General features: G+C 40.9%; 1 protein-coding gene across 1 annotated transcript in view; it reads right to left on the bottom strand.

Moving 5' to 3' along the window:
• NT5DC1 (5'-nucleotidase domain containing 1) overlaps positions 1-26,717 on the bottom strand; it is a 238,906-nt gene that overhangs the window by 20,045 nt on the left and 192,144 nt on the right. Inside the window, 4 exon segments of the mRNA XM_030556165.1 lie at positions 4,862-4,976; positions 4,979-5,021; positions 23,705-23,869; positions 25,070-25,173. Coding sequence (XP_030412025.1) covers positions 4,862-4,976; positions 4,979-5,021; positions 23,705-23,869; positions 25,070-25,173 — 427 coding nt within the window.

Raw genomic sequence — 26,717 nt, 5'->3', positions numbered from 1 at the left:
TAGATGTTCAGGCTTGGGCTTGAGTATGAGCTCTGGGACCCTGTGAGGAGAGCAGGTCCCAGAGCTTGAGTCCAGCCCGAGCCCGAATGTCTACACCACAATTAAACACCCTCTTAGCCTAAGTCCTGCAATGCCAAGTCAGCTGGTGTGGGCCAACTGCTGTTTTTTAATTTCAGTGTAGTCATGCGTTTAGACCCTAGGCTGTAGCATGAGCCCAAATGTTTACCCTGCAATTTTATTGCCCCGCAGCCCAAGCCCTGAGAACCTGAGTAGCTGAGCTGGGCCAGCCATGTCCATGCCATGGGTCTTTTATCGCCGTGTAGACATACTCAGTACCACAGCCAAGCTTAGAATTTAGAATTCTGTCCCCATTGTTGAACTCACACCATGTCGCTGTCATTTAAAACCTCAGTATCTCTGAAAGTGAGGATAATGAAGTAAAAAGAACAATGATTTTTATTGAAATAGAAAGATAGCTATATAGAGAGTATTATTATAATAAAATGGGGATAGAGATGAAGCAAAACTCTTTTTGAAGGAGATATGACACCATCACTGAAAGATGCCACCATACTATTTTCTTCAGCAAAGTACTCATTTAACCTATTAAAACATGCAACTAGCTTTATATTTCGATTGTATGGGATAAAGCAAAAGCTCTCACAGCATCACCTACTTTAAAAGACCTTTCCTATAAATACTTTTCAATAAATGGCTCTTATAATGTAGCTATTTTGCTAACTGAGTACTGAACTGTTACTTTTATATATGTAAAATCTGTAGGTATAACTCCTAAAAGGCATAGTAGAGCCGGTCAAAAACTGAAAACCTATTTTAATGAGAAAAATTGAAATTTCAAAGTTGCTGTTGTTTCAAAGTTTTCAAAACACACCCATATTTTCCCCCATTTTTTCATGTTTTCCCCAATTATTTTAAAAATAAAAAATGATAAAAAACATTATGGAAAATTTTCATTTACAAAATCCAGTTATTGATAACATATTCGATAGGGTTTTTGATGAAAATTTAGAACCCCAACAGCTTTTGTGATAAAATGTTAAATTTCAACAATGCTGAAAATTTTTGATGGAAAATTTTGTTTTGGTAAAAAAAAGTCATTTTTTTAAAGGAAAATTTTTTTTTTAAGACATATCAACCAATTCTACTAAAATATTGTCCCTGTTCTGAATTAATACTCACTATTTTAAAAAGACAAATGCAAAGTGCCCCACTTAGGAAGGAATAATCAGTTTCACACATACAGGGGAAGAAACTGTCTAGGAAGGAGTACGGCAGAAAGGGACCTAGGGGTTATAGTGGATCACAAGCTAAATATGAGTCAACAGTGTGATACTGTTGCAAAAAAAAAGCAAACGTGATTCTAGGATGCATTGACAGGTGTGTTGTAAACAAGACACAAGAAGTCATTCTTCCACTCTACTCTGCGCTGGTTAGGCCTCAACTGGAGTATTGTGTCCAGTTCTGGGTACTGCATTTCAAGAAAGATGTGGAGAAATTGGAGAGGGTCCAGAGAAGAGCAACAAGAATGATTAAAGGTCTAGAGAACATGACCTATGAAGGCAGGCAGGCAGAACTGGGTTTGTTTAGTTTGGACGAGAGAAGACTGAGAGGGGACATAACAGTTTTAAAGTACATAAAAGGTTGTTACAAGGAGAAGGGAGAAAACGTGTTCATCTTAGCCTCTAAGGATAGAACAAGAAGCAATGGGCTTAAACTGCAGCAAGGGAGATTTAGGTTGGACATTAGGAAAAAGTTCCTAACTGTCAGGGTGGTTAAACACTGGAATAAATTGCCTAGGGAGGTTGTAGAATCTTCATCTCTGGAAATATTTAAGAGTAGGCTAGATAAATGTTTATCAGGGATGGTCTAGACAGTATTTGGTCCTGCCATGAGGGCAGGGGACTGGACTCGATGATCTCTTGAGGTCCCTTCCAATCCTAGAATCTATGAACCTATGAAAAAACAGTCAACAAGTTTCTGGTAGAGTTGCCACTTCAGTTTGTCCTCTACTGGCCAGATGTGGTATTGCAGAACCCTTACCTCAATTTCCCCATGTCTTTTGGCCTGCTCCAGCTGCAAGTGTTCTATCCCTCCAGCCAGACCACTCTGCAAAGTCCTGCTCCTTCCAGGGAGGCAAAATTCTTTATTGAAATCCAACTAAAAATATGAGAACTGAATCTTTAGCCCCAACAGGCCTTGTCTTCCTCACAAGCACAGTTCAGCCTTCATAGTCTTTCCCATGACTCAGCATTTGCTCTTATGCCTCAAACAACCCCAATAGCCAGGAGATGGCCCACTCCTCCCCTCCCACAGGAGTTCAGGCAGGCTGCAGCTCATCCAGGTACCTATCTCCAGTCAGGCTTCCAGCTCACCCTGTCTGCTCCTCTCTCCTTTCCACTTCTCACCCTTCCCTCTGGCTGCTTCTCAGAGAGAAGACATGTCCCATCTCCTCTTTTCTGGGTCTCCTGACTCCAGCTAAGCTCACCTTGCTCTTTATGGAAATCTCCAGCTCTCCCCCAGCAGCTGGGTCTGATATCTAAGTTGAGCCACATGATCTCCAGGCAATTAGGATCAGCTGGTGGTGAGGAAGGGTAGCTGATCTGTCACAGGCTGAACCCTTAAAGGCCAGCCAGCCTGTGATAAAGTCATTCTTTGGATTTCCATGAACATTTCTGTCAGATCTTTGCTTTTAAATGATATTGTCCTTCAGGCATGGCCAATGTGTTTGTGACATGACAGGACCAAGCATACTGTTGGCACTTAGAATACCTGAGGGGAAAAAGAAAGCACTCCAGAGCACATCAGCCACATCTAGCTGGTCGTCTAGCTAGTTATTCCAAAACAAATGCAGCAAAGCCAGAACTTACAATCTCTGCCAAAAAAAATCAAGGTTAGGCCAGCCAAGACAAACAGGACTTACACAGCTTCTCTTAAAGTCAGTCAGACAAGTCACTGCAGTGGGGTCACGGCCTCCCCAACATCAAATAATGAATGGACCTTTTAAAAACTCTCTTTGAAGAAGTGTATAAAGTTCTTATACAGTTCTACTTATCCTCTACTATAATGTGCAGAGTTACAAGTTTAAAAATGTTGGTTCTGATCTTTCCCTTAGTTCATGTGCCTGAGTTACATTTTAGTCTCCAGAGTCGTCATTCCCCTAAAATGTATCACATTGAGGGACTGCTCCATGACACACAATCCTTTCACCCTATGTGGCCAGGATCCAGCCCTCTGCAGTGTTGAGAATCCACAGGTGCAGAAGGACTAGGAGAGGGAGAGTCAGTGTGCAGTGCAATGCACTTCCCTCTAAGGCCTGCAAAGCAGCCTTAACCTTTGTGCTGTCCCCCACCTTCTGAAGTGGGAAATCTCCCTTCGAGACTTTGTCAGCCCAGGAAAAATAGCTGTGTCTTCAGGGAACTGGAGTGGGGAAAGTAGCCCCAAAACAGGGCTGACCCTGCGGATTTCCCCAGGACCCATTGCATCCAAAGACAAAAATGCTGTCAAAGGGTATGCAAACCCTACCCACTAGAATGAATCAGGGAAAACGCTGTGAGGGGAACTTCACGGAGGTTTCCTTTCCCCTAGTTCTTTTCATGGCTAGAGGTAATTGGGCCACTTACCTTTGGAATGACAGAAACTTTGCCATGGAGCAAAGGATAGAATATAATTAAGTTATGTTGTATTAGGCTAATTGTTTTGTAATATCCTTATAATGTAGCTGCATTCTCAGAATATAGTGGCACAGAACTATTCAGTGGTATCTTTAGCTGATTCCTAAACATTATCAACCTTTGTAAGTGTGAGTAGTAATTCAGCTTATTGTGCTGGCAATGGCTGTAGAATTAACTTTGTTTGGTAACTCTGGAATTCCCTCTCATACTAGTTATTCTTTCGTTTTATGCATGAAATAGACAGCACTGAGCCAAGAGGATTTTAAATGGTGCACTTTTTTGAATTAATCATAACACTTAGTCAATGACCTATGTATTCCTTTAAGATATGAAGAGTTAAGAGTATTCAGCATGGAAATTGAATGGGTTAGACTAGGACTGATAATGGAAGCAGAACTCTTCACCACTACTAGTAGTCATCAATCTTTTGAATCCAGCTCAAGTCTACTGTGAATGCAAAGTTATTCATATAAGATGCTGTTTGGTTAACAAAATGAAATGAGTTAGTGGTCTCAGTCCAGGTTCTGTTAGGCATGTGATAATATCAAAAATCCACCACAACTGACACCGTTGTTGGCAGTCTCAATAGACAGACAGATGGTTGAATGAACTCGACTCTGAACTTGCCTCTCATCTCTAGAGAGGGAGCCTTTTAGGTGAGGGTTAAAACATACTGCCACTGCTGGTGACAGGCCTGTTTTGCAGATAAAGAGAAGGTGAACTGATCCAGAAAAGATAAATCAACTCAAACAAATAGTTTTGGCTTTTTTTTAAAGGCTAACTTAGCTTGTGTCTATATCTCCTAGTTTTCTTCTGCACTAAGAGCAGATGTTGCAAAATTCTGTGAGAAAGACCAGGCAAAAAACAAGAAATAGAAGAAATCCTTCAGTAAATGTCCCGCCCCATTGTCAAACCAAAGAGAATCAGATAGAAGTCTGAATATTTAAAGGCACCTATGAAAACCAAACTAGTTCAGCCTACAACTATTATGAAAATAACCATCAAAATAATTAATAGTGACTGGCCGTTTACTGTTGAGTGTTATCAGGAAAATTAGTTTTGATGAGTTTTGAAAATAGATTTTCTCTCAAGGTAGTATCTACAGTGTAAAAGCATTACTTCTGGATACTTTAAATATTCACTAATAAGAACAGTCTTCCTTATCTGACATTGTTTCAAGTCTTGGAATTGCAGTAGTGCTATAAGCACTGATACATTTGCAAGACCATGTGTTAGTTAAGGTTTCCTCAGCACTTTCCAATCCTGAGATGCTGTCCACAAAGAGCCCCACTGTTTAGATACTGAATAAGGAGCTTTTGGGTGATGTCCCTGAAATTAAATAAATAAATAAATAAAATTAGAAACCCCAACATAAACTCAATCATTATAATTAGTCAATATTGTATCTTCCTTCTCTATTTATCCCACAAATATTATTTTAAGAAGTTCTGAAGCTATCCACTATTTTCTTTATAAAACTATTATTTCTTACAAGCAACATGACTGAAAAAGTAAACTGGGAAAAAACACCAAAACCGCCCTAAACCTTTCAGTTTTGCTCTTAACTGGTTCTCTATGACATATAAAGTCTGCTTTAAACATTGTTTTCTTCAATTTGTTTTTCCATCTAAGGTAATATGAATACCTCACTTCTCGCTCTTTGCTGGAGGACCTGAGACATCATGATGCATGAGGCTGTAACCTCAGCTACCATTCTGCCTTCTCTCACTTTAGGAGAGAGTATATGCTGAATGTTGGAGTAACCACAGGGAAAATATTACTTTAATTATCTAAGATTCAGCATTCTTCCTTTGTCCTTCCCTGCTCTTGGGAATTACTACTCAGGTCCTCTCACAGAAAGTGAAGATCTGATACTCTCTCTCTATATATATAAGTCTTAAAGACTTAACATGTGCACCTCTACTCTGCTATAATGCAGTCGTGGGGAGCCAAAAATCCCTACTGCTTTATAGCTGAAACCCAGTTATATCAGGGTTGGGGCGGCAGGACTCCAGCGGTGATTTAAAGAGCTCTGGGCTCCAGCCGCTGCGGGGAACCCCAGGCCCTTTAAATCACCGGCGAGCCCCGCTGCCTCAGCCCCAGGGTAAGGGTGGCAGCGCTCCAGCGGTGATTTAAAGAGCTCCGGGCTCCGGCTGCTGCGGGGAGCCCGGGCCCTTTAAATTGCCGGCAAGCCCCACGGCCGCACCCTGGGGTAGCAGTGACAGGACTCCAGTGGTGATTTAAAGGGCTTGGGACTCCCCACAGCAGCCAAAGCCCCGGACTCTTTAAAGCGCTGCCTGAGCCCCGCTGCTACCGTGCTATACACGAACCCGTGTTATATCGGGTCGTGTTATAGCCGGGTAGAGGTGTATTAGGCATTTTTTCTGATTTTATTGTTATTGTTGCTCTGCAATTCACCTTCAGAGATGCCATATTCTACCACAGCAGCCAGAAAAGACTCCAGCAGGCCTCTGCAAAAAGTTAAGCAAAATTGCAAACCACACTACAATAAATCTGCAGAAGCCATTTGTGTGCAAAGTATAATTTCAGACCATCATAGCAGAGAACAGCAGACAACTCAACATATGCCTCCAGATTTGTGAACTTTTGCACCTTATTTTACACTCAAGTGCTTTCTTACAATTTTAGAACATGTTGGAATAACTGTTGATCACAACAGGGGTCATGTCAGATACATTTATGTCATGACCCCTGATGATCTCTCATTGCAATTAACCATGGGAGAGAAGAAATTTGACAATACACACTGAGACCACAACAGAAGACAGACTCAGGATGTATCTACACTGCGGTTAGACACTCATAGCTGGCCTGTGCCAGCTGACACAGGTCTATAGGGCTCAAGCTGAGGGGCTGTTTAACTGCAGTGCAGACATTTGGGCTCAGGCTGCTTGAGCTCTGGGACCTCCCACTTCACAGGGTCCTAGAGCCTGTGCTCCAGCCTAAACATCAACACCACAATTAAACAGCCCCACAGCCTGAGCCCTGTGAGCCCGAGGCAGCTGGCACAGGCCAGCTACGGTTGTCTAACTGCAGTGTAGACATACCGATAGATGTCAACAATCTTTGACCAAGATAAATCTATTGATTCAACAGCTTGAACTGACTCAGCAAACCAGGATAATTTTTTAGCACTCCTTGGTGCTACTTTCTCTAAGTTCATCTATTTTGCAGGAAAAAGATGAGTTTGACTGGCATATTCAGATCTAGATATTTGTTTCTCTCTGTTGCCAAGAATGAGCAGAGATAGCTAACACTTTTAGTTTTCAAATATAGCAGGCACCCAGAAGCTGAGCTCTTCTTTTGTTCACTCATTAACACAGCTTTTTTGGTTTGCTTTGTACACAAATAATATCTTTCCAAGAAAATCTTTAAGGGAAATTTAGAGTTCAGTTTAGATTATCTATCAAATGAAAATTCACTTTCCAGCTGGAGGAAAGGTGCAAAAAGCACACGAGGGCCACACCGATTATCCAGCCGATTATTCAAAAAAGGACATACAAGCCTTTGTATACAGGTCAGGGCCCTGCTTATTGGCAGGGGGAAAAGATCATACTCCTGTCTCTGTGGATCTTTATGCCAGATTCACTAAGCAATTTAAATTGTAATCTGAGGAAATGCACTGACATTCTTCAAGCGAGAGAACTGTTCCATCTTGAAGCTGGAATTTCTCCCTTGTAGAGCTCTATAGGGAGAGAACAAGGCTTAGGGTTAGAGCCCAAACTTCTTAACAGAACAAAAACAAACAAAACGAAAGTTGTTAAATATAATGGCTGCCTTCATGCCACTGTCATAAACGGATAGCTAAGGGTTAATGTCTCTTACACCTGGAAAGAAGTAATCTGAACACCTGACCAGAGGACCAATCAGGAAACAAGACTTTTTCATATCTGGGTGGAGGGGTTTTTTTGTGTGTGAGTCCTTTGTTCTTGGGTCTTCTGCCTGTCCCTCTCAGCTATGGGAAGGATTTTTCTATTTCCTGCTTTTTAATCTTCTGTTTCCAAGTTGTGAGTACAAAGATGGTTTGTTGTTTTGTATTTACATGTCTATAGTTGCTGGAGTGCTTTGAATTGTATTCTTTTTGAATAAGGCTGTTTATTCATATTTCTTTTAAGCAATTGACCCTGTATTTGTCACCTTGATACAGAGAGACCATTTTTATGTATTTTTCTTTCTTTTTATATAAAGCTTTCTTTTTAAGACCTGTTGGAGTTTTTCTTTAGTGGGGAACTCCAGGGAATTGAGTCTGTGCTCACCAGGGAATTGGTGGGAGGAAGAAGTCAGGGGGAAATCTGTGTGTGTTAGATTTACTAGCCTGACTTTGCATTCCCTCTGGGTGAGGGGGAAAGAGAGATTAGCTCTCGGTACTTCTGTTTTCCAAGGCTGGAAACGGGAAGGGTGGAATCCCTCTGTTAGATTCACGGAGCTTGCTTCTGTGTGTCTCTCCAGGAACACCTGGAGGGGGGAAGGGAAAAGGTTTATTTCCCTTTGTTGTGAGACTCAAGAGATTTGGGTCTTGGGGTCCCCAGGGAAGGTTTGGGGTGACCAGAGTGCCCCAAAACACTCTAATTTTTACCAGCTTTACCAGGTCCAAGCTGGTAACTAAGCTTGGAGGTTTTCATGCTAACCCCCATATTTTGGACGCTAAGGTCCAAATCTGGGACTAGGTTATGATAGCCACATATTAGGGGATTTTTTGTTCTCATATTTTATTATTTTCCCATTGTGGTAATCTCCAAATGAAAAGGATGCCTTGATTGTAAAACCAAACCTTGATCTCAAATTTGAGAACTCCCAAGCTTTGTCCTTCAGTTGTACCCTTATAAAAAGATACCATGGTTACTCTGTGAATATGCTTAAGAAGCTCCCAGTCTCATCCCCAAATGCCTGATTACTAGAGTTCCAGATCTGACTAGGAAGAGACTCAGCCTGCAGTTAAGGAAAGGTCAATGTTATTGATCTTACATGTTACTGAAACCACATAAAGATTCCCTGGCTATGGATTCAAATTACACCCTCTCATAAGAACATAAGAACGTGTTCCAGGTCAGCCCAAAGATCCATCTAGCCCAGTATCTGTCTACCGACAGTGGCCAATGCCAGGTGCCCCAGAGGGAGTGAACCTAACAGGCAATGATCAAGTGACCTCTCTCCTGCCATCCATCTCCATCCTCTGATGAACAGAGGCTAGGGACACCGTTCTTTACCCTTCCTGGCTAATAGCCATTTATGGACTTAGCCACTATGAATTTATCCAGGTCTCTTTTAAACATTGTTATAGTCCTAGCTTTCACAATCTCCTCAGGTAAGGAGTTCCACAAGTTGACTGTGCGCTGCGTGAAGAAGAACTTCCTTTTATTTGTTTTAAATCTGCTGCCTATTAATTTCATTTGGTGACCCCTAGTTCTTGTATTATAGGAATAAGTAAATAACTTTTCCTTATCCACTTTCTCAACATCGCTCATGATTTTATATACATCTATCACATTCCCCCTTAGTCTCCTCTTTTCCAAGCTGAAGAGGCCTAGCCTCTTTAATCTTTCCTCGTATGGGACCCTCTCCAAACCCCTAATCATTTTAGTTGCCCTTTTCTGAACCTTTTCTAGTGCTAAAATATCTTTTTTGAGGTGAGGAGACCACATCTGTACGCAGTATTCAAGATGTGGGCGTACCATGGATTTATATAAGGGCAATAATATATTCTCAGTCTTATTCTCTGTCCCCTTTTTAATGATTCCTAACATCCTGTTTGCTTTTTTGACCGCCTCTGCGCACTGCGTGGACATCTTCAGAGAACTATCCACGATGACTCCAAGATCTTTTTCCTGACTCATTGTAGCTAAATTAGCCCCCATCCTATTGTATGTATAGTTGGGGTTATTTTTTCCAATGTGCATTACTTTACATTTATCTACATTAAATTTCATTTGCCATTTTGTTGCCCAATCACTTAGTTTTGTGAGATCTTTCTGAAGTTCTTCACAATCTGCTTTGGTCTTAACTATCTTGAGTAGTTTAGTATCATCTGCAAACTTTGCCACCTCACTGTTTACCCCTTTCTCCAGATCATTTATAAATAGATTGAATAGGATTGGTCCTAGGACTGACCCTTGGGGAACACCACTAGTTACCCCTCTCCATTCTGAGAACCATTAATTCCTACTCTTTGTTCCCTGTCTTTTAACCAGTTCTCAGTCCATGAAAGGACCTTCCCTTTTATCCCATGACAGCTTAATTTACGTAAGAGCCTTTGGTGAGGGACCTTGTCAAAGGCTTTCTGGAAATCTAAGTACACTATGTCCACTGGATCCCCCTTATCCACATGTTTGTTGACCCCTTCAAAGAACTCTAATAGATTAGTAAGACACGATTTCCCTTTACAGAAACCGTGTTGACTATTGCTCAACAGTTTGTTTTTCTATGTGTCTGACAATTTTATTTTTAACTATTGTTTTGACTAATTTGCCCGGTACCGATGTTAGACTTACTGGTCTGTAATTGCCGGGATCATCTCTAGAGCCCTTTTTAAATATTGGCGTTACAATAGCTAACTTCCAGTCATTGGGTCCGAAGCCGATTTAAGCACAGGTTACAAACCTTAGTTAATAGTTCCGCAACTTCACATTTGAGTTCTTTCAGAACTCTTGGGTGAATGCCATCTGGGCCCGGTGACTTGTTAATGTTGAGTTTATCAATTAATTCCAAAACCAGATCTAGTGACACTTCAATCTGTGATAGTTCCTCAGATTTGTCACCTACAAAAGCCAGCTCAGGTTTGGGAATCTCTCTAACATCCTCAGCTGTGAAGACTGAAGCAAAGAATCCATTTAGTTTCTCCGCAATGACTTTATCGTCTTTAAGAGCTCCTTTTGTATTTTGATTGTCAAGGGTCCCCACTGGTTGTTTAGCAGGCTTCCTGCTTCTGATGTACTTAAAAAACATTTTCTTATTACCTTTGGAGTTTTTGGCTAGCCGTTCTTCAAACTCCTCTTTGGCTTTTCTTATTACACTCTTGCACTTAAGTTGGCAGTGTTTGTGCTCCTTTCTATTTGCCTCACTAGGATTTGACTTCCACTTTTTAAGGGAAGACTTTTTATCTCTCACTGCTTCTTTTACATGGTTGTTAAGCCACGGTGGCTCTTTTTTAGTTCTTTTACTGTGTTTCTTAATTTGGGGTATACATTGAAGTTGGGCCTCTATTATGGTGTCTTTAAAAAGTGCCCATGTAGCTTGCAGGGATTTCACTTTAGTCACTGTACCTTTTAACTTCTGTTTAACTAACCTGCTCATTTTTGCATAGTTCCCCCTTTTGAAATTAAATGCCACAGTGTTGGGCTGTTGGGGTGTTCTTCCCACCGCAGGGATGTTGAATGCTATTGTATTATGGTCACTATTTCCAAGCGGTCCTGCTATAGTTTCCTCTTGGACCAGCTCCTGCACTCCACTCAGGATTAAATTTAGAGTTGCTTCTCCCCTTGTGGGTTCCCGTACCAGCTGCTCCATGAAGCAGTCATTTAAAGTATCGAGAAATTTTATCTCTGCATTTCGTCCTGAAGTGAAATGTTCCCAGTCAATATGGGGATAATTGAAATCCCCCATGAAATGTTCCCAGTCAATATGGGGATAATTGAAATCCCCCACTATTATTGGGTTCTTAATTTTGATAGGCTCTCTAATTTCCCTTAGCATTTCATCATCACTATTACGGTCCTGGTCAGGTGGTCGATAATAGATCCCTAATGTTATATTTTTATTAGAGCAAGAAATTTCTATCCATGGAGATTCTATGGAACATGTGGATTCATTTAAGATTTTTACTCTATTTGAATCTACATTTTCTTTCACATATAGTGCCACTCCTTCCCCTGCACAACCTGTTCTGTCCTGATATATTTTGTACCCCGGAATGATTGTGTCCCATTGATTGCTCTCAGTCCACCAGGTTTCTGTGATGCCTATTATATCAATATCCTCCTTTATCACGAGGCACTCTAGTTCACCCATCTTATTATTTAGACTTCTGGCATTTGTGTACAAGCACTTTAAAAACTTGTCCCCGTTTATTTGTCTGCCCTTTTCTGATGTGCGAGATTCTTTATGTGACTGTTTATCATCTGATCCGGCCCTTACATTATCCTCTTCCGTCCTCTGCTCTTGACTATAACCTGGAGATTCTCTATCATCAGACTCTCCCCTAAGAGAAGTCTGTGTCCGATCCACATGCTCCTCTGCAGAAGTCGGCTTTCCCCCATCTCCTAGTTTAAAAACTGCTCTACAACCTTTTTAATGTTTAGTGCCAGCAGTCTGGTTCCACTTTGGTTTAGGTGGAGCCCATCTCTCCTGTATAGGCTCCCCCAATCCCAGAAGTTTCCCCAGTTCCTAATGAATGTAAACCCCTCCTCTCTACACCATCATCTCATCCACACATTGAGACTTAGAAGCTTTGCCTGACTATCTGGCCCTGAGCGTGGAACTGGGAGTATTTCTGAGAATGGCACCATAGAGGTCCTGGATTTCAGTCTCTTCCCTGGCAGCCTAAATTTGGCTTCCAGGACATCTTTCCTACCCCTCCCTATGTCATTAGTACCTACATGTACCATGACCACCGGCTCCTCCCCAGCATTACAGATAAGTCTGTGTAGATGCCTCGAGAGATCCGCAACCTTCGCACCAGGCAGACAAGTCACCATACGGTTCTCCCAGTCATCACAAACCCAGCTATCTACGTTTCCCAAAGTTTGTATTAGCCAATAACCATGAAGACTTTAAAAATTATTTGTGCTTGTGAAGAGTGCCAGATTGGCAATCCTGGAAAGAGAAATCCTCTTAACTATAGAACAGGAAAGCAGAAAGCAATAGTGAGACAGGATTTCACTTCACCACATCACCAGTGTGCCCGCAAATCTGACCTAGAGTGACCACCAGTAGGGGGTAAGAGTAGTTAAGTCTTCATACTTCAGTCTTTTAGTTGGGACTGCCAACAAACATTTTCATTAATACTAGACCTGGAAGTAATTTATGTGATAGACACACCGGCACACCCGTTACAAGAGTGATGACAGCAATGCATTTCAAACAAACCAGATCACAGAGCAGCAACGGGATAAGAGAAGAGACAGGTGTCTGCAATGCCTAGTTAAAATCCTCTTCAGCAACAGGTTGTGGGTTAAATATTTGAATCATTCTTCACATTTAATTTCTCTCTGGACCAGTATGAATAAGATAAAAATGTCAGCTTTCGCTCCAGAGACAATCCCAGACTTTCTTTCTTTCTTGCAAAGTTACAGATATTCCCTGTAAACCCTATAGTAAGAACAACAAGAACATCTGAAAGCTAAATCTTGAATGAATAAAAAAATCATTAAGTAAAAACAGAATTAATTAAAGCTGGTAAAAAGGGATTTTTGTTGCAAAAGAATTAAAAAATAAAAATAAAAAGTCAACCAGCTCTAGCAGATTTTGTCAGGCTTCCACATGAATGCAAAAGGGAGGAAGGCCCAAGAGCCTCCAACATGGTTATGTCTGTTGCACACAGATGGGACACAATCCCAATCCCTGCACTCTCCTGTACACAAGGGCTGTTCTTTCTAGCACTCGCTAGCACCAGCATCTGGCAATGGAGCTACCTAGCCATTCTAAGTAGTGTACACTGCACACCCTTACAGAATGTAAACACTGGGTTTGCTCCCCTTATATGGCAGCAAACTCTGGAAGGCGTTGTACCTTCCTAAAGTACAATGCCTTCCAGTGCAGAAGACATGGCTGTGATTAAATCACAATTGAACTTTTAATTGCTAAGTGAATCTGGGACACCCTTTAGTAACTAATACCCCCACATATGGTTCAAAAAATTGGAGGCAAAAACCAGCATTAGAATGCACCCATACTCTGACCTGCTGCAGCCCCACACACAGCCTCAATGTACAGGCAGTCTTAGCACGATCATGAGTAATGTGTGTGGTTATTGTGGACAGGATCATTGCCCAGCCAATGGATTATGCGTAAAAACATTTTGCCTGCATGCCTGGTTCTTAGGCCCCCTGCCCAGGAATAGTTCTTCTCAGCAGTCTTTTTTTGGGGGGTGGGGTGGGGTGGGGTGGGGGTAGAAGTGGGAATGGGGTAGAAATGTTTTTGCTCCACACACTCCCCCTGCAGAGTGAAAGATTTCTGGTTGATATCCATGGGCTGCACTATTCAGAACCTAGCTAATAGTTTGCAGTCCTGTCACTCATTACCATCCTATATTCTTCATGCAGTAAAACAGAAGATTATTCAGGAAAACACTCACCCATTTATCTCTCTTCCCCCCACCCCCCAAAAAAAGTGTTTAGGAAAGATTGACAGTGAAGAGGTGCCACATTAGCAATTTATACTCACCCCTCATTTATCCCAGATACATCAACATTATAAGATTTTTTTTCTGCAGTAAAAAGATTTGCTCATTCACTTTTGCAGTTAAATATATTAGTAAACCACTGACAGGAACTTAGATGTTGTTTATGTCAATTTGGGCAGCAAAAATCCCACAGCCTCTAAGAACCAGTGTCTGACCTCCAAAGCCATATGGACGGCAACAGTTTGCCTCTAATCCTAAGAAGCAGCAGCAGATCCACTTGGCTATGGTGGGGAAAGGATTTCCATCTTGACCCATCCCTTGCAAGTCTTCTTCCTTCAGCAACAGTCAATATGGGAGGTTTTAGGCATGTTAAAACTCTCAAAAATTGCATTTCCAACTACATTCATGGTCAGCCTTGTGCTCTCCTTCCTTTCACCTCACCTCTATAAACATACTGTAAAAGTGTACCTTCTTCTGTACATTGGACATGACCCTATGTCATAAACAGATAGTTAAGGGTTAATGTCTCTTTTACCTGTAAAGGGTTAAGAAGCTCAGTAAACCTGGCTGATACCTGACCAGAAGACCAGTAGGGGGACAAGATACTTTCAAATCTTGGTGGAGGGAAGTCTTTGTTTGTGCTTTTTGGTTTGGTTCGTTGTTCACTCTCGGGACTGAGAGGGACGGGACATCATTCCAGGTTCTCCAAATCTTTCTGAATCAGTCTTTCATGTTTCAAAATTGTAAGTAGTAGCCAGGCAAGGTGGATTAGTCCTATGTTTGTTTTCTCACCTTGTAAAGGTGTCTTTTAGCTGGAAGGATTTTTACCTCTGTTGGCAATAACTTTGAATCTAAGGCTGGGGGGGGCGGGTCCCTCTAGTCTATATGAATCTGAGTACCTTGTAAAGCATTTTCCATCCTGATTTTACAGAGATAACTTTTACTTTTTTTCTTTCTTTAATTAAAAGCTTTCTTTTAAAGAACCGATTGATTTTTCCTTATTTTAAAATCCAAGGGATTGAGTCTGAACTCACCAGGGATTGGTGGGGGGAAAGGAGAGGGGATGGTTAATTCCTCCTTGTTTTAAGATCCAAGGAGTTTGGATCGGTGTGAAGCCTCTCAGGGCAACCCAGGGAGGGGAAAGTCTGGGGGGGAAAAGGAGGGGGATGGTTAATTTCTCCTTGTTTTAAGACCCAAGGGGTTTGGGTCTGGGTTCTCTAGGGAGGTTTTGGGGGAACAGAAAGTGTGCCAGACACTAAATTCTGGCTGGTGGCAGAATACCAGATTTAAACTAGTAATTAAGCTTAAAAGTGTTCATGCAGGTCCCCACTTTTTGTTCCCTAAAGTTCAAAGTGGGGGAAAAAACCTTGACACCCTACCATTGCTGTCTACTTGTTCTCAACTGGTGCAAGACTGCAACTTTCTGGGATTGTCTAAGTATCTCCTCATTTGTAAACAAAATCAAACCAATGGATGTTAACATACACCATAACTTTTGAACTGAAAACTGTTTAGTTTCCTCTCCTCAGCTGTTTTTTATGGCCATGTTTCTGCTCTATAGCAAGGTTGTCATCAGTACTGCACTGAACACTCATATCTTAGTTATCACGCAGACATCCTGCCAACCACACAGATGCCTCTGAAGATACTGAACTGTCATTGATGCAAGACTGATCTGACATGTGATTTCTTCAGTTATAGAGCCTCCTAATGTAAAACTATTCATCCATTCAATGTTATTGCATCTGGGTGCACGTCAGCAGATCACTCTTTTCTGTTTTATAAGAGGCATCCACAGCTTTTATTTTATCACCACAGATAAGGATATTAAGTCCCACAGAGTCTGTCAGGGAATCAGGTCGCAGGTGATCAGGCTTACTGGTTGGAACAGGAGTCTGGCCTAGTGCTCAGAGTCCAAAGGCCAGAGTCCAAACTCAAAGCAGAATCAGAGCTGGGGATCAGAGCTGAAGATCAGAACATAAGTCAGACTCCGAATGCCAGAGCTAAGGGTTGAGACAGAGTCTGAGCCAGGAATCAGAGCCGCGGGACACAGCCGGATTACCTCGACTCAGGGAAGGCAGGAGCAGGGCTGGGAAAGAATGGGAAAAAGGCTGGGTGCAGGGTAGGATCTGAGCTGGAGCACTGAAGGAGCAAAGCAGGAGCAGGCTTGGAGTGAGGAGAGCACAGAGAGGCAGAGAGTCCATGGAGGTGTGTGTTGAGCAGCCAATGACCTACTTCTGTTGCCGGGCTTAAAAACCACCCTGCTGACTTCCTCAGCCAATCAGGCAGGGCATCCGGCAGGCAGCCTGGCCGACTCATTAGGTTATCAAGAGACTCAGCAGGCACAGCTGCAAGGACCTAATTTTTTCTCAGCTCTTCCAGCATCAGCTGTAGTTGGTCAGTAATCTCTCCAAGTAAGGCAATATCATCTGCATACTTGAGATCCTCTAAAGAATCTTTAACTTTCCATCTCCTACTTTGGCTTAAATCAACTTTGTGGTCAGATAGTCTCTTTGAATAGGAAATAAGGCTGCTGGGTGAATGCATCCCTGACGTACCACTGATTTACTGAAAACAAGTCTGTAATGCAACCATGGTACATTTCCTCCACTGGGTACACTCAGTCCTGAGGCACCTTGGACTGGTGCAGCAATATCCACAGCACTGAGTCTATAAATACAATGTTAACTTCCTTTTGTCAGTCTGGCTTGCCAATAACATCCCACAGAACGTATATAGCGTGGTTTGTATGGAAACCACAGTGTTCGTCTCTCATTTTTGGGTTGGGACAGTATTTCAGTCAGTTCAGTAGTATGATTGTAAACCCCTTCCCTGGGACTGACAGCGATGTTATTCCTCTATTGTGTGAGCAAGCTGATCACTGTTTGAAAAAATGATGATGCAGCCTCTTTCCAAACCTTCTGGAAAGTGATCAGTTTCCCAAGCTGTTAAGGCAACTCAGTAAAACCAGTGAACTAAATCTGGGCCTCCACTCTGCAGCTGTTCGATATAATTTTGTCAAGACCAGGCGCTTTATCATTCTGTAACTTTTCAGCCACAAATATCACGTCCTCTAATGTTACCAGCCTATTTTCATTTGGGTTCATTTTTGGACTAACTTGTAGTTTACATCTTGGTGGGGGTTTAATTATTAGTTCACAAGAGTGCTCATGCCAGTGCTCAAGTTGTGCATCAATATCCTATTAATATTTTCCATTTTTGTCCTTAACTGGCAGAAGCCATGAGAATGAATATCCAGCTAGGACCTTCAAAGTCCCAAATACAGATAGCTGGTCATGTCTTTCAGAGGCTTCCTCAAAATACTGCGCCATACTATTCCACCATTGATTACAATAATTCTGACAGGACCTCTTGACTGCTTATTCAAGACATTTATTTTTCCCAAACGTCTGAAAAGCTTCCTGAATGCTTACTATCGTTTTTGCCTTTATTAACTGCAGTTACAAAGTAGCGCTCTTTCTACAATCTATATATTAAAATGAAAAGAGTAAATGGAGAGGCCTTTGGACTAGATTCTCATTGTGCTAAGATCTGCTTGGAATCTGAAAGTTGTTTACAGATCCCTGATTCTGAAACCACAGCTACTCCAGCCCCAGTCTTGAGCTGAAGCATCCCAGGGTCTGCTCGAAATTATATCAGTTCTGTACCGGTCCCTAAGGAATCATATGTCAGCCAAAACTGGTGGAATGCTGCTGTTCTCTGCCCTGTCCTCCTCCTCTCCAAACATGCCCTCTATACTGGGGGCTGAGAGCAGTTGGTGCAGGAGCAAACTCTACCTGCTGTACTCCAGCTGAGAGCACCTCACTGCTGGGGGGATTCTCATCTGACTAGTTACAGCTGCTTTGCATCAACTGATTAGTCAAAAGGAGAAGATAGCAGAAGAGATTCTGGCCCTATATTTAGTAAGATGTCTTTAGTCCATGATGAACATGGCCAAAAGTCTGAGTGATATGAAAGACCTGAATGGGAACCAGTCCTAAAACACGGGTGAAACATTAACTTCTCAATCTGTAAATGGTAGATTAGCAAATAAAAATAGTAAGAGAGCGGAGTTGTAGGGGTTTTTTCTGGTCAGAATAGTGAAGAGTTAAAGAAAACAGATATAAACACTCAAAAAGGAGAATGGGAATGATGGAAAAAATGAAACTGAAAATCAAACATTTAGAAAAGCAAAATCTATAGGTATCTTGTTTACGTACCATGATTACATCTTTTAGTAATATTATTTCCCAGCTGTGTCAATTTTTTGGTTAACAAATATAGAATCCATGTTTATGCCACACCATTGTCTTTTACCCATCATAGGGCTTGGTCCCACCAACACTTGATACTGAGCATAGTGGTTACTACTGTGAATAGTCCCATTGCCCTCAAAGTACAGTGCAAAGAGCCAAATTCTCAGCTGGTGTAAAGTGTGAGAGCTCCACTGACTTCAGTGGAGTTCTGACAATTTACACCAGCTGAGAGGGCTAAGTGCAGGATCAGGTCCATAGTATGTAAGTCTAAAGACATCAGTTTAACATTACAGTCCTTGATTAAGCCTTACAGTACTGTTAAAGGCTTGATTCTCCAAACACTTAGTACCAAGTTTAGGGCTCACTAAAGGCATGTGGATGAGGTACAGGAGGCAGGCCCAAGGCCTTGCCTGAAGCAGGGAGCCCTGCTCTTGGGCTCTCTCAGGCTGATCCTGCAGGCCAGACCATTGAGATCAGCAGTGGGATGTGGGCCTAGAAAACACAGGAAAAAGCCCCTAATACTGTGTAAATGTCAGGTGTTTGATTAGTGACCACTATAACTAGATATTTCTAAAACAAAATTCCCATTCAGTCCAATAAATAATTAGTTATGCACTAATATAATAATTCCTTTCACCCAAGGACATCATATTGCTTCACAGACATAAATTCATTAAGCCTTACAACATCCCACCCAGGTGGCTACTGTAAATATTATTATACTCGTTATAAAGATGGGTAAACAGGCACGGAGACATTAAGTGATTTTTTCCAAGGTCACTCAGAGGCAGTGTTGGGAATAAAACTCATGGGACCCGGCTTGCAACCCCAACTAACTATTAGACAACCTCTCTGTAAAATGAGTGTTTCCAGGGTCCTGCTCACTGCTGGTGTCCACAATATCTGTCAGTAATTTCCTGTCACTACATGCGTTCCTATAGTCAGAGTTTTTACACACGGAGGAACTGCTGAGAGTTCATTTCTTTCAAAATTCTGGGACAGATTCCAATTGTCTTTAGAGTTTTCACTGATGGGAGTCTGCCACACTTTTAAAATACAGAAAGAGAAAAAAGAAAGTCTCATACCAACCAACCAACCTCCCAAACCTAGGGACATCCTAATTTCACACACTAATTATTTGTGATACGCTGTAACTGACTGAGGAGCTGCATTAAGAATGTCTATCGTTTGCAGCTGAACTGCTAATTTTGTTATAACACACACTTGAAAAACCTACAACTATTACCACAACTTTACATCTGATTTGCATGACAAATTTAGTTACGAGCAGAAAGACAAAATAACTAATGAAAATGGAAGTTGTTAGCTGCTGAGGTTGTGAGTGACGGGTATTTTTTGTTTAATTTTCTAACTCTTTTAATGATGAAACATTATATATAACTGGAAACAAAAGAGCACTCATTAAATTTGTATCTTCTTTGTGAATATACTTGCAGCTAGTGTTTTTCCTAGGATTTCAGTAGGAACCAGCCTTTTCCACCAGAGTATGATGGATCAGCAAAGGAGAAGACAGAAAGAGGAAGGAATGGGAAATAAATAAAACATCATTTACAAAGTCTCTATAAAGAATATAAGGGGAGTGAACCAAGATGAAAAGAAGATGTAACATTACAATAATTTCCTTAATCACATGAATTCTGATCCTGCTAGATGCTGAGCACCTGCAAAAAAAGATACTGGAGACAACAGGCATAAACTACTTTGGTCCAAAAACACGTTAATCATTTGAGAGCAGGAAAAAAAAAAAAGAGGCCACAGAATAACTTTTTGTTCTTGTTCCCTGAAAAAGTGGCTTTGTAAATTCCTTGCATTAATTTCCTCATCCCTTAAAGAAGCCATGACAGTCTTAGATCAAAACCTCGGATTTAGAAAAACGGTTTTCCCTCAACTATACAAACTTCATGTAAACACCTAAAAATTGGGGAAAGTCACCACGTTTATTTAAATTGGAAGTAAGAACATTTTTATTTTGTAAAGATTATTAGCTCTTAGCCACAGGATATGCACCTTCTGTTATATGTGTATACAGCATGTTGCACACTGTGGGTACTACTCCAAAACTATTATTATTATTATTATTATTATTATTATTATTATTATTATTATTATTATTATAAGCAACAATTTATTTGAACACAGTTTTCACACAAACTGAATTTGTGTGAAAGCTTTGAATCAGCTTTTCTCCCCATTTCACCCAAAGGTTAATAGGAGAGGTTGATTAGGACAATTAAAAAAAAATCCAAAAAAACCCACCACCTTTGTAAGAATCTGAGGGGAATTGTTTTGAACTAGTCCTGTTAAGTTAGTCCTGTGCAGTCAATTGCAGAGATATGGAAGTGATCTGTTGTTCAGACCCCTGTGAACAGCACGGCAATTCAATAATACCAGTGACCTTCAATGGGCCCCCACAGTTCAGATTCCTTTAATCAACACAATTCATTTTGCCTTTGCTTACTTGCTGTCACCAGCAGTGGATATAAGTTGAGCATAGATTCGGTGTGGGAGAGATGGCATTTGACTGAGACACTGCATGTTATTATCACAGATACTACACCTTAGCAAAACATCAAATTCTTATCTAAAAGTCTCAATTTCCTACTTGATAATTGCAAATACAGAGAAAGCGCTTCTTCTGAAGAACAAACCAGATGTTAGGTCAGATGCTTTTTATCCAGTGCAAATAAATAAAATCCAAAAATCATACAATGCTAGGAAATTTATTTGCATACTAAGAATTTTTCCTATGCTATGGTTCCGAGAAATTTACAGGAAGAGGAACTGTGAATAAGTGTTGGCTCTTTGTTTTGATGAAGTAAATGTACAATCTCTGATTCATCCCAACTATGTATTTAACATATTTGAGAAGACTTGGTTGAATCACTAGTAATTTCCATTTACTAAGCAGTTACTGTCTTAGTTGTGGTGAATTTAAAAAAAAAAAAAAAAGCTGCAAGGATTAGTTTGAAAAACTAGTGCAATCAGAGTTTCCACCTAAGAGACAGCTGGAATTTGTGCAGTAAAGCTTGTAGTTTTAAAAACGTTATTAATATAAATGCAATCCATATTTTGCTAACAACCTATACAAAGAGCTATGACTTTGTTCTTTTTTCCTTATTACTAAGTAATGCATTCCTCTTGCTAGAAGACTTAAGATTGTGTTTGCCTTCCTTCTTGCCTCTCTGTGACACAGGAAAGAACCTGAACTTTAATGACTTTTTTTACTTATTCACTGACTTTGATGCCCTTCTTTGAACTCAGTTTAGAAAACAGTGTAGTTCAGAGGAATATATTTGATATTTATAATAAAAGGACGGCATGTGGAGAAACAATCCTTATTTTTACTCCATTTCACTCAAACTCATATTTCAGTATCTACTTTTCACATTACACCCTTTCCCCCCATTCTCCCTCCAAAATGTAACAAAAATGGGGGTGGATGGGTGTTTGAATATGCAACATGGCCAGATTAAAAACAAAAAGATATCTGAACTGGTATTAGTCTCCATCTCAAATTATATTTTGAATAGCAAGAAATACTTCTCCCTACAAAATAGTTTCAAAAAGTAACAAAACATTATTTATTCTCAGTCAGAAGGGTATCACTGATGTATTTAGGAACATATCAAAGGAAGAAACATTCAAAACTGAACAGGTTGAAATTTTTTTTTACAGATTTTTCATTAAAAATGGCCTTTTCAAAAATACACCTCTACCCCGATATAACGCTGTCCTCGGGAGCCAAAAAACCTTACAGCATTACAGGTGAAACCACGTTATATCAAACTTGCTTTGATCAGCTGGACTGTGTAGCCATCCCTTCCACCCCCGGAGTGCTGCTTTACATCCGAATTCATGTTATATCGGGCCGCGTTATATTGGGGTAGAAGTGTATTATCAATTTTTTTTGTTTTTTTGCAAAATTTTCTGTGAAATTTATTGCAAAATTGGAATTGTCACTGAAATGTTTTGTTTAGTAAAAACTCGGTTTCAGGCAGGTAAACAAATCATTTAAAAAACTATTTAGATTAAAATATCCCCCCCCCCCCACAAATGAGAGTGCTTCATTTTTGAACTCTGAAATGGAAACAATTTTAAAATTTCACCATTTTTTGTGAAATTATTTCCCCACTTTCTGACAGCTCTAATTCCAGATATCTGAGCTCAAGATGGAGAAGCGCTGTCTTCCCATTTGCTAGAGATTATAACATGAGAAGCTAAACAGTTCTAACCGCACCAATTTCTAAGGAAGACATAAGAGAATATTAGAACAGTACGACATGTCTACACTGCAACTGGGAGGGTGCCTCCCATTCTGGCATAGACACAAGCTATCTCTGTTGGAGCTAGAGCACTAAAAATAGCATGTGGACATTGTGGTACAGGCAGTGGCACAATAAATAAATAAAGACTCAGGGGGCTGGGGGGGCTTGTATTCAAGTGGCTAATCTGTGCTGACATCTGTGCTGCTGCAACATCCACTCTGCTGTTTATAGTGTGCCAGCTCAAGCAGAGCTAGCATCTGTCTCTCTACCCAGACTGGGAGGCACACTCCCACTTAAAGTATAGGGCTAGTTTGTGCCTGTGTTCAGGAGGGGCAGGTACCCAGAGGAGCCTTGCTGCAGCAGACCTCCTGCAGTTCCATGGGGATGTATGCTGCAGGTGCAGCTCTGCCACCCTTTACATAGGTTCGGCACACTCTTTTCTTTCTTCCCTGGCAGTTCTGCTGATCAGTGGATAGAAGAAAGGGGCCACAGCCCAATCCTCCCCGCATCTCTTTGGATGAGTTTCGGGCAGATAGTGGTGCTGGCATGGATCAATGGAGTTTCTTCCCAGCTACCTTTAACTTAGAAAGTGTTTTTTTAATTATTTATTTAAGATCATTGTCAAAGGGGCTGTAGTTGACCAACCTCGGAGAAGCTTCTCTTTGTGAATAGGAAACATCAGCAGACTGTGGTAATACACAGTGGAATACACCTGAATTCATTTCAGAAGACTGGCTTCCACTGCAAGAGCTGAAGGTAAGCAGGTTTAGAGATTTGGCTCATGGGAGCAGGGAAGGTTCATGTGAATGAAAATCTAAAGCCCACATTTCTTGAACCACAGTTCAGCTAGCTTAGTGTCAGGAAATGGCAGCCCATAGGGCACTAGTGCTGCCTTGCTGTAAAAAGAGGCCTTATGATGTCTAGTTGTCATATGATAGCACAATTTTGATACAGCCATGAATGGGCATGAAAAATGTAGGCACTGCCAAAAGACTTGCATCACTACTAGTAGGTTTCTTCTTATTCTACTTAGTTCAGGTGGTCCTATAATTATTTCTAACCTTTTCTTTTTCATTTTTTTTTTTTTAGTTCGAGGAAACAGCTGCAAGAAACCCTTATCTCATATTTTTCTTTCTTCTCCAAGGGCTCAGATTCAGTCTCCACAGGAATCATAACTTCGTCCCCTCTAAGTTCCTCTAAGATGAAGACAGTCTCCCAGTTCCTAAAGTGATGGGCTGGGAAAATATCTGAATGCATGCTGTCACCAAAATAAACAACCTAAAAGTGAGGCAGCAAATTAAAAGTGCTATGTGTGTGAGGAAAACACAAGCAACTGTGTTTCAGAGCTAGAGAAAGAAAGCTTCAAAAACAACCAAAAAAAATTTCTCTAGGTTTATCTGGACACAACAAATGGATGTTTTATTAAAATCTAGTTTCTTTTTATAAAAAAGTCTCCTCACTGCAGGCCTTTCACTCCATCTTGGTTTGCCTTTGAATACCTTCCATGCCCTGGCCTTCCACTGACATTACAATTGAACACTGCAATATGAGTGGCACATAGGACAACACTGCTAGGGCATTTTGGTTGACTAAACTAGCATATTAGACAGCAGTGAAGTAAAACTGAGAAGCAGATAAAACAGAATTTAAAAAAAATGTAACACATTTGGGAAATATTTGAAACAAAGGAAAACTCTGATCATTTCTCTTTATTTCTGAATGGAACCTTCTGTGTTGTACTCACATGCATAGCCCTACATATTGGGTGAAACTGGCCCTTTTGAAGTCAATGGCAAAACTCTCATGGATTTCAAAGGGGTCAGGATTTCACCCATTGAATGGGGTGACACAATGGTCCAAGTTTTTATTTACGCAACCTTGTTCATCTGTTTTCTCTACAGGAAAAGATTACACAGGTTTTATTACAGACACAGAATAGATATATACACACGCATGCATAATCAGATATATATTCTGTACCACATTTATTTTTCCTTTTTGAGAAAGGCAGTAAATATCTATAATTCCTAGAAATTGAATGTAACTAGTCAACTTCTCCCTTGCTGTTCTGTATTAATAAATACAAGAACCACTATTTTATCCTCAATACTGGATTTCCCAGCACATATCTATCTTTTAGACTGCCTGCTCTGCAGGAAGGAACTGTATTCTTGTGTATTGTACACAAGCCCATTGGTACTGCTAAACAAATAATCATGCAGACAACAACAGCACTAGGAGAGTTATGGTGCAAATTAACTAATAGGACCCAGATTTAATATCTACTGGGCATTTTCTTCAAGTGTTTACTACTAGGTGAAGCACAAAGTACGGCAAGTAATCTCCATGGAAATTCAATGGGATTATTCAGCACTACATTCAGTAATAAGGTTCTAATTCACGCTCATTTGGTGATAAATAGATCAATGGTAGTAAGTGGCTCTATTAAGATAAACTTGCCCCTCTCTTGCTTAATACCTTGCGTTCTGGCTTGCCTGTCATCTTCTTCAGCAGTTCATAAAGATGGGAATACCAGCCAGGCTTGTCCAAAGATGGCAGAGCCTCCTGCTCCTCATCATTCTCTGAAATAAAACAAGATTTCCCACTGTTAGTGAAAGCAATAAGAAAACTCCCTACTCTTCTGGTGCTGTTTAAGAGACGCATGACAAGATGTACCTATTTACCCATGATAATTCTAGTTTGACACTAAAGACTTGTCTACACTTACCACGGGATCGATGAACGGTGATGGATGCATCAGCGGTTGATTTAGCGGGCCTAGTGAAGACCCGCTAAATTGACAGCAAATCGCTCTCCCGTTAACTCTTATACTCCACTGGATTGAAGAGTAGGGGGCGACGACGGGACAGTGTCTTCCATCGACGTATAGTGTGGACCCCACAGTAAGTAGATCTAAGCTACGTCGATTTGAGTTACACTATTTACGTAACTCAAACTGTGTAGCTTAGATCGAATTTCTCCCTTAGTGGAGACAAGGCCTAAGAAGAAGGACATATCCAGGAGAGAAGAAGGCAGCAGGAGGTTCAAGTTAAGGTACTAATCAGAAGTTTCAGGTTAGGTCAGGTTGTAGTAGAGGACCTGATGAAAGTTTGGGGAGCATGGCTCACTGTCACTGCTGTGCATGGTGGTTCCAACAAAAGAGATATTTGAGATTTAAAGGCCTCCGGCTGCAACTGCATTGATTTTCATTCAGACTTAATGTTATCCATAATGCCTGATGTTATGCTCAATTATCCATGAATGCCTTGAAGCCTACAGAACAGTCCTCAACCTATTTTACCATCAAAGGAGGGGTTGCAAATATGTAGCCAAACTCTGGATCAGGGAGATCAAACCATATCTGACAGAGGTGTGTTCCCATGACAATTATTCTCCTCCTTCCCCTGTCATGCCTTAGCTTCACCAGCTCCCAAAATGGTACCCACATTTTGGGATAGAGATTAGGCCCATCCAAACATACCACAAGATGCTTCAACCAAAAGTTGCAGTGAAGGAGGTAGAAAACTACACAAACAATATTGAGGAGGTCATCAGCTACTCTATGGCAATTGCTACAGCATTCCAGGGAAAGATAACAGCAGCACCTACCTGTGGAGACAGAACTAAATGCCAACCCTAAATGCTGACTCTATACACCAAGGTTAGTATGCTGTGTAGGAAAAAAAAATCCTTCCTGAGCGCAAATAAAGTGATAAACTATTGTGCATACAGGTGAACATCATCAATCTCATATCTAAAATTACACTAATGCCTGATGTTCCAGTATCATCCTGCTCAAGGGACAGAGTGTGTAGAAACAAATTGATGCAAATGCTACAGGTGATATGTGCTTCCTATCCAGGCAACTATCTACACACCGTGCATTCACAGTATGATGCGAAGCAGGAGTCTTAGCAGAGTATGAAAGTCACCATCCCCTAGCTGATCTGACTGTAAGCCCAAACTCCAGCCACTCTGGACACCTGCCCTGGTGTCTGTACAGCTAAACTTGTGTAAATCTCTGTTAAGTAGCATGTCATTACCAACTATATCTTTTTGCTTCTCGTTGGAGCAAATTTGCTGACCTTTGCAAAACTGTAAATAGAAATCTCATCAGAAAGTGAAC

The sequence above is a fragment of the Gopherus evgoodei genome, chromosome 3 (assembly GCF_007399415.2).
Source record: "Gopherus evgoodei ecotype Sinaloan lineage chromosome 3, rGopEvg1_v1.p, whole genome shotgun sequence".
Taxonomy (NCBI): Eukaryota; Metazoa; Chordata; order Testudines; family Testudinidae; genus Gopherus; species Gopherus evgoodei.
The sequence above is the reverse complement of the archived record's forward strand: the minus strand, read 5'-3'. Positions and strand labels throughout refer to the sequence as shown.